At 45.2% G+C, this 8,685-nt stretch overlaps 1 protein-coding gene across 6 annotated transcripts in view; it reads left to right on the plus strand.

Moving 5' to 3' along the window:
- Window positions 1-8,685, plus strand: part of SAFB (scaffold attachment factor B) — a 42,648-nt gene that overhangs the window by 29,143 nt on the left and 4,820 nt on the right. For 4 of the 6 annotated variants that reach the window (XM_003795000.2, XM_012808369.1, XM_012808371.2 and 1 more), the window contains exons 14-17: window positions 2,501-2,607; window positions 5,981-6,268; window positions 7,310-7,447; window positions 7,697-7,739. In XM_003795000.2, the coding sequence (XP_003795048.1) occupies window positions 2,501-2,607; window positions 5,981-6,268; window positions 7,310-7,447; window positions 7,697-7,739 (576 nt within the window). The remainder of the gene's footprint in view (window positions 1-2,500; window positions 2,608-5,980; window positions 6,269-7,309; window positions 7,448-7,696; window positions 7,740-8,685) is intronic. The other 2 variants (XM_012808368.1, XM_012808370.1) reach the window with 1 other exon arrangement.

Here is an 8,685-nt window from a genome sequence, read left to right on the forward strand (position 1 = left end):
AGCCTCAAGCTGTCCCCCTGGGTAGAGTGCTATGGCTTCACTGCTCACAGCAACCTCCAGCTCCTGGGCTCAAGCGAGTCTCCTGCCTCCGCCTCCCAGGTAGCTGGGACCACAGGTGCCTGCCACAACGCCCGGCTATTTTTTGGTTGCAGCCTCATTGTTGTTTGTCGGGTGTGGGCTGGATGAGAACCTGCCACCTTAGGTGTATGTGGCTGGCGCCTTAGCCGCTTGAGCCACAGGCACCGAGCCAATATTTACTAAAATTAACTTTAAAATTCAAATATGAGGGCTCTGCGCCTGTAGCTCAAGCAGCTAAGGCGCCAGCCACATACACCTAAGGTGGCAGGTTCTCATCTAGCCCACACCCGACAAACAACAATGACGGCTGCAACCAAAAAAAAAAAAAAAAAGCCAGGCGTTGTGGCGGAACCTGTAATCCCAGCTACTTGGGAGGCAGAGGCAGGAGAATCGCTTGAGCCCAGGAGTTAGAGGTTGCTGTGAGTTGTGATGCCACGGCACTCTACCCAGGGTGACAGCTTGAGGCTCTGTCTCCAGAAAAAAATTTTTTTTTTCAAATATGAGAGCACCTGGCTTTTTCCCCTGAATCAACATGTAGCAGTCCATTTTCATTTTCTGCTCTGAAAGTTTCAGCAGCTCTCTTATATTCCTAAACCCCACCTTCCAGGAACCTCCATGTGTTGCCCTACCAGCCTGTCCCATCTACCTTTAAGACTGGTCTCTGCCTTAGTCCAATCTCATACCCTTATCTTGTAGACTTCTCCACAGAATGTTGGACCCCAAAGTGTTTTTCTTAGGTACTTAACCATCTGACTTCTCCTGCTATTATGATCACAGACAGCTGTTGATGTTCATAAGTTCAACTTTAACAGTCTTATAACTAACTGATGTGTGGCAGGGGTCCCTAAGACCCTACATTCAGGGGCGGTGCTTGTGGCTCAGTGAGTAGGGCACTGGCCCCAGCCAAACTGCAACGAAAAAATAGCCAGGCGTTGTGGTGGGCGCCTGTAGTCCCAGCTACTCTGGAGGCTGAGGCAAGAGAATTGCCTAAGCCCAAGAGCTGGAGGTTGCTGTGGACTGTGACACCATGGCACTCCACTGAGGGTGACAAGTTAAAACTCTCTCTCTAAAAAAAAAGACCCTACATTCAGTGGTTCACTAGGAGGACTACTGCACTGAACATAAAGTTGTACTCAGCAGCTAAGATTGGCTCCAGGAATGTGGTAAGGATATACAGCAGATCATACGTGGAAAAGACACCGGCAAGTCTGGAGGGATCCTATGCAGGCCTTCTTATATTGTCTTCCCTCCTGTGTGGCTAGCATAGTGATGAAAATGCAGCACGATGTGTGTAATATTTCTGTCCAGGGGAGCCCATTAGAGCACTGGCACCCAAGATTTTAATTGGAGGCTGGTAATAGGCACCAACGGTCCAGCAGGTACCCAAATTCCCAGCTCATAGGTAGAAGTAGATGTTCACCATGAACTATTGTTTGCACATACTAGGCACAGTGAGCCACCTATAGCAGTTACCTATCAACTGGGGACATTCTTGAGAGCCAAGTTCTCAGTTGTCAGCCTTGAGCCTGTGATCATCCCTGAGCTGCACAGAGAATAGACCATTTATGCTGATTAATGATGTGAATCTCTTGTAAGGCAGCCTATCAGTTATAGGAAGTATAGCAGCTTCCATCCAGTCTGTGTTTGTGCCAATTTTTTAAGATGTTGAAGCTTCTTAACTCTTTATTTTATAAAGCGTGATTGGAAAATGGAAAAATTAAATTCTGGATTTCAGGGCTAAAATGGGTAGCTCTCATATAAATGTAGTTGGCACAAAGAAAGAAGTTGTCAAGAACACCATAAGTGATTTATTTAGGAATTCACTACATGTTTAATTATGAAGGTAAAAGACAAATTACTTTGGATGCAAAAGAAGTAGAATAATGAATTTTTTTTGATCTCATGAAAAGTTCTTAGGGCAATGCTTGTTTCTATTTTTTCTCTATTGAATATACTTGATGAATCATATTTTAGCATTAAATGTTGGTGAAATTCTGTTCAGTAATGATAAGCAAAGCATAAGATTTCTTTATAGAGAGTACCTCATCATCTAATGGTTTCATTAAAAGATAATCATTATGTAAGATCTCCACATTCAATGCTTGGACATATAGATTATTCTTTATCTTAGTATTTCTACCCTGTTTTGTGAGACAGGGTCTGTCACCCAGGCATCATCATAGCTCACTGCAACCTCCTGCCTCAGCCTCCCAAGGACCTGGGGCTTACGTGTGTGAGCCACCACACCCAGTTAATTTTTTCTGTTTTTAGTAAAGATAGACTTTTGCTTTTTCCAGGCTAGTCTCAAACTCTGGACCTCAAGCAGTCCTCCTGCCTCAGCCACCCAAAGTGCTGGGATTACAGAAGTGTGAGTTACCACTTCTGGACTACCTTAACATTTTAATGTTCTTTGGTGAACTAGGTTTCCAAAAGCCAAGATCGAAAATCAGCTAGCAGGGAGAAGCTTTCCGTTGTGTCCTTTGATAAGATCAAAGAGCCTAGAAAGTCAAGAGATTCGGAGTCGCGTAGGTGAGTCTGGATCCAAGAAAAGTTTGCTTGTTTTCCTATGCTGTAGTCATGACCATATACTGGGAGGACATCTTCAAAGTTCCCTGTGGGTGGGAATACTGCTTTAAAACTGTTTGTTCTTTTGGCTATCACTTCCTAGGCATGCTATGTTTTGACTTTCATTCTGTGGCTCTTTTCATATGATTTTATGGAAATGGGCTTCTCTCTTCCCAAAGATTATAGAAGGTGCCACAGTTAAGGAGATGAAATACTGTCCTCCTGCAGTAGTGCTGTTTAACAAAAAATACCAAAGCTGCTCTAGAAGGTGTGAAAAGGGATAAAGGAACAGTGAGAGGTCCTCATCCTTAACCTAAGAAAAGATGATACAATCTTTAAGAACTAAAAACAAATGCTTTGGGACATCCTGTTACTATCTTTCCTATCGTGAAAGAAATATTTTGCGACAGAGTCTCACTTTGTCGCCCTTGGTAGAGTGCCATGGTGTCATAGCTCACAGCAACCTCAAACTCCTGCCCTCAAGTGATCCTGTTGCCTCAACCTCCCAGGTAGCCACGACTATAGGCATCCACCACAACAACAGGCTAGTTTTAGATAAGGGGTCTCAGTCTTGCTCAGGTTGGTCTCAACTCCTGAGTTCAGGCAATAATCTACCTGCCAGCGTCAGCCTTCCAGAGTGCTAGGATTACAAGTGTGAGCCACCACATCCAACCTATGAAACAAATTTTAAATTATAGTTTTAAAAATAAGGACCAGTGGGGGTATATATATTCAGGGCAACTTGAATCTGTACTCTTGGGTTAAAAAGTTTTTCTAAAGGACTGTTAGTTTGGAAAAAATAGAGTGAAATGGAGGTAGGGCAGGGGAACAGTTTGATGGTGTTTGCCTAAAAGGGAAACAAGGAGTAAAGGCACATGCAGCTTTGGGGGAGTAACTTGCAGCTGATTGGTGAGACAGACCAATGTATATAGGGAATTTAACATGATTACAGTAACATTTCTCACCAGTGAAGAAAAGATAGACCTATCCTCACAGGGCTTCAGGTCATGTGGCTGTGCCTTCTGCTAGCCCTCTGCATCCCTGCCTCATTTGTATCAGTGACAAAGTAGCACAGTCTGATGATTGAATGTAAAATAAAAGCTATCAAGTTAGTCAACTACTGTGAAAGTAAATATATGTATGAATTTGTGGTTGGAGGCCTTAAGAGTCATAAAGAGAAATTGACCAAGTCAAAAATCAAACTTTTCTACCATGAGAAGCCATAGGAAAAGTCAAAAGGCATATAGCAGATGGAATAAAAGTAGTTTGGAATAAACATAATTAGGAAAGAACTGCCCAAGCCAGGCGAGATGGCTCCTAACCTGTAATCCTAGCACTTGGGAGGCTGAGGTGGGTTGATTGCCTGAGCTCACAAGTTCAAGATCAGTGAGACCTCATCACTAAAAAATAGCTGAGTGTGGGTGGCGCCTGTGGCTCAAGGAGTAGGGCCCTGGCCCCATATGCCGGAGGTGGTGGGTTCAAACCTGGTCTGGGCCAAAAACTGCAAAAAAAAAAAAAAAGGCTGAGCATTGTGGCAGGCATCTGTAGTCCCAGCTACTTGGGAGTCTGAGGCAAAAGAATAGCTGGAGAGTTTGAGGTTGTTGTGAGCTATGACACCATGGCACTCTACCCAAGGCAACAAAGTGACGCTGTCTGAAAAAAAAGAACTACCCCATAAGATTGTATGGAGAGAACTCTAAAGGCAGTTCAAAGAAGGGCAGTATAAATGGTCTTGTTACAAACAGAAAGCTGTTCAACCTCACTAGGGACCAGGTAATGTGAATTAAAACAGGGGGTTCACTTTTCCATCCATTGTGATTTGATTCCACACATGTTAGGAGATGAGCTTTTTTTCTGGGGAGACTGTAACTGGGTACTGGACGTGCTGCAGCAACATGAAAGGCCAGAGGATCCTAGTCCCAGCAATTGCCTTTTCTGCATCTGTCCTAAAGGACCCTGTGCACAATAAAGTATGTGCATGGGTGTCTGTTTTTAGGAAGTTGTGAGCATTTGGGAACATCAAAAACGTTCCCCTTGTGCCAGTTCTGTGCACCATGACCGCTTTACACCATGGGCTCTTCCTGAAGATGTTGGAGATCTGCAGAAGCAAGTGTGGGAGGGACCAAAACATATTGAGTGGACCAAGAAAATTTTGTGTCTGTCCAGAACACAAACCAAGGCAAGATTATACATTTCTGCTGGTATGTGTACAGTTGTACAGTTGTCCCTCAGTATCTAAGGGGGATTGGTTCCAGGATCCTTGAAAAGACCAAAATCTATGGAGGCTCAAAACCCTGATGTAGAATATGATAGTGGCTGGCACATGAGCACATAGAACTTATGCCCACTTTTATCTTTTATTTATTTTTGAGACAGAGTCCCACTCCATTTCTTGGGCTAGTCCCATGGCCTCAGCCAACTCCTGGGCTCAAGCAATCCTCCTGCCTTACCCTCCCTAGTGGGTAGAGCTACGGGTGTCCACCAAAATGGCTGGCTAATTTTTCTGTTTGCTGTAGAGATGAGATCTTGTTCTTATTAGGCTGGTCTCAAACTTCAAAGCTCGAACAATCCTCCTGCTTTGGCCTACCTACCAGAGCACATGCATGAGCCATCTGGCCTGTAGGTTTTTTTTTTTTAATTTGGATTGTTTTATTGTATTGTTGAGGTTGGGGGGATTCCCCTAATATTTTGAACCATGGTTTATTGGATTGGTGGATGCAGAAGGTCAGCTCTGTTTTGCACCTATCTTTTCTGTTGTATCTACAAAAACCTAGAAGGAAAGGCATGAGAATATGATCTATGTCACTGTCCAAAGAATATAACTGGTAGTGTTTTTGCCTTGGTTTGGATGGGGATGGGGGTGGATCCCTCCCTACTTCAGGTCTGGGGCTTTACAGACATCAGGCAGATTTTGATTTTAGGGCTCCAGCCCCATCTCACAGGGGCTATTTTAAAGCCTGTGGTTTACAGAGCACAAGTTCAGAGTCACTCCCCATGAAGAATATATTGTTTCTTAATTATAACTATGTCATGAAATTAGTTGTCAACATCCAAGAAATGTTTGGGAAATGAAGCCCAGTTCATAGATCTCTCCCTTACTTTCTCTCTGGTGTATGCTCTCACACACACCCACTGGCTCTTTGTTATGCGGACAGTCAGGGATCTGAGGGGTGTTCCTGGGCTCTTAGTATTTCCCTTGGTGCCTTGGGCTCTTCCTGCTGGAGCATGTGGCTCTGCAGACTCTGCGGGTGGAGGCTCAGCCCTAGAGTCTGCTTTCCTGGGTGGATCTGTCTGGGGGCTGCGTGCTCGCTCTCCTGCAGCCAAGGTGTTATTGCAGCAGGGTACGAGAGCGCAGTGAGCGGGAGCAGCGCATGCAGGCACAGTGGGAACGTGAGGAGCGGGAGGAGCGTGAGCGGCTAGAGTTCGCCCGGGAGAGGCTGGCCTTCCAGCGGCAGCGGCTGGAGCGTGAGCGCATGGAGCGTGAGCGGCTGGAGCGTGAGCGCATGCATGTGGAGCACGAGCGCCGGCGGGAGCAGGAGCGCATCCACAGGGAGCGTGAGGAGCTGCGGCGCTATGAGCAGGAGCGGAGGCCTGCAGTGCGTCGGCCCTATGACCTGGATGGCCGGTAAGCTGGTGTGGGGCACCACTGCCCTAGGTTATTGGTGGCAGTCAGAGTCAAGTGTTACAGACCTTAGAGGCATCGTATTAGCATAAGATCTCTGTCTTTTAAAAGAAGCACAGGTAGGTACATGGGTATGCTCTATATTTCAGCAGGGATCCCAAGATGGCTGAATACAGTGATGCTGATTAAATAATTGGGTTAAAGTCTAGGCACCCAGAGCGGCCCATAATATGTGCTTGTGGGGGGGGGGGGCAGCCAACTACTGAAAACCATCTCGTTTTAGACCCTGTCCTGGTGTTTTAATCCAGTGTAATTTCTTTTGCTCATTCCTCTAATAAGATTAATTTTAATTTCTCAAATATACAGATGAGAGATGTGAATAGGAAAGTGCTTGACACCAGTAGGATGGGCACCTAAAATCAAACTTTTCTGTCAGGAATTTGGTGAATAAATCCAGCATTGATCATATCAGGCCTTCTGCATGCATTGTAACTTGGGACAAATTGGACCATTTCTTATTTTCTATCTTATGAAATAAAGAGGAACTTGTGTATATAATTTGACTTTTGCAAGGGCCTTCTAAGCTGTTCTAGGATCATTTATGCCTTTTACAAAATACTGATGCTGAGAGTCTGTGGTGGTCATTGGTGTGTATGTTTCAAGTGCTTCTGATACTGCCATGGCAGCAACTCAGTGTCAGGTGCTCTGGAGAAAGCTCTTGAGACTAGAAGCTTACACTGGTTTCCTGACAGGTGATAGCTATGTGGAGTTCCTGAGGCTGTCTGTAGGCAGCATGTGGGACTGCCCACATCTTACTCTCCTGTTCTGCATGGAGTGGGGAGGGGTATATTGGACAAAATAGAAACAGTCATTTAGTCACTGGTCAGATCAGAGCTCAGTTCATGTGGCAAAGAACACTCCTGGTGAAATTCTCTTTTCTGTGAAGTGTTAGGGGCCAGGGGAAGTTTGAGGCTACTTCAGCTCAACAAAGGTCATATAGTCGGAGGGCAAATGACTCTATTCCTCTCCCCTATACCTTCTCAGGCGAGACGATGCCTATTGGCCAGAAGCCAAGCGGGCTGCCCTGGATGACCGCTATCATTCTGACTTCAACCGCCAAGATCGCTTTCATGACTTTGACCATAGGGACCGAGGCCGCTACCCTGACCACTCAGTTGACAGGTCAGTTGGGTCTCTGCCAACCCTACCCGCTTGGTGCAGATTTTCTTCCTGCTGGTTCATTCTCAGAATGAGGAGTGGCCTTTCTGGGCTCTGAGCTATCAGATCATTCTGTTGGTACTGAGTCATTTAGGCTCATGCATCACCTACATTTGGTTTGGGAAACAGTGATTTTCTTTTTGGGATCTATTGGCCTCTGTATTAGCAAGCCTATTCTTCTCTTTATGGTTTGATTTAAATTACCTTTTTCAGGAGAGAAGGCTCAAGGTCAATGATGGGAGAAAGAGAAGGACAGGTAAGTCAGAAGCTACAGTTGTAGCCACAGCTTTTCTCACAGCATTGATTGCCTTCCCTTCTATATACCTCCTTCTTCCTCTTAAGTGAGGGGAAAAGCATAGCTCCTTTTATGTTTGGGATGAAAATGTGGGATATTTGTGCTTGGTCATGGCTGTCACTTAGAGAGTTACTCTGAAGTCTATTTTTGTCTAGACCCTAAGTTTCTGTGTGCGGTGCTCACTGATCACACTGGTGCAGCAGTGCTGGCAGGCCCTTGTGGGGGTCTATCTGCTCTCTTAAAAAGTACCTGGTGAACATGCTGTAGCTAACTCACGTACTTTTGCATCCATGGACTCATCTGCCCCACGTGTACCTAGTGAAGCTATGGCCAGTGTGTCTGGTCCCAAGACCCTTCCTGTTTGTGTTTGAGGCAAGGAAAAGAAGTCCACACTTGGTTAGTCCAGGGCCCCACTTAGCCTTAGAAAACAACTAAATCTCTGGTCCACATTGATCCTTTTTGCAGGATTAGCACATTAGACAAATAAGCTGAATTTTCTTCTTGTCTTCTTACATTTAAATTGAGGATTTTCCAGAAGGAGTCTCCGTCCTTTAGTGGGTTTTACTTGAAAAGTTGGGGATAGGCAGGAAGGCTGTGGTAAGGACACAGCCTATTGTGGTGGAGTTGATGCCTCTTCCCTGTTGGCTTTTCCTCATCTTTAGCAGAAGCTTAACTTTTCAGCCTCATTCTCCTCCTTGGATTATATGATGCAGCTGGGGGTACCCAAGTGTTTACCTCTATCTTAGGGATCCTCTTCTGCAGGAGAAATTTCATAACTCTCATGATTCCTTTTTTCCTGCTTCTGGAGGTGCAGCAAAAATCTAGAACTAGTCTTATGGGTTTTCTTTTTTTTTTTTTTAGAGACAGAGTCTCACTTTGTCACCCTCAGTAGAGTGCGGTGGCATCA

This window comes from Otolemur garnettii, unplaced genomic scaffold (assembly GCF_000181295.1).
Source record: "Otolemur garnettii isolate 467f Iridium unplaced genomic scaffold, OtoGar3 scaffold00088, whole genome shotgun sequence".
In the NCBI taxonomy this organism is placed as follows: domain Eukaryota; kingdom Metazoa; phylum Chordata; class Mammalia; order Primates; family Galagidae; genus Otolemur; species Otolemur garnettii.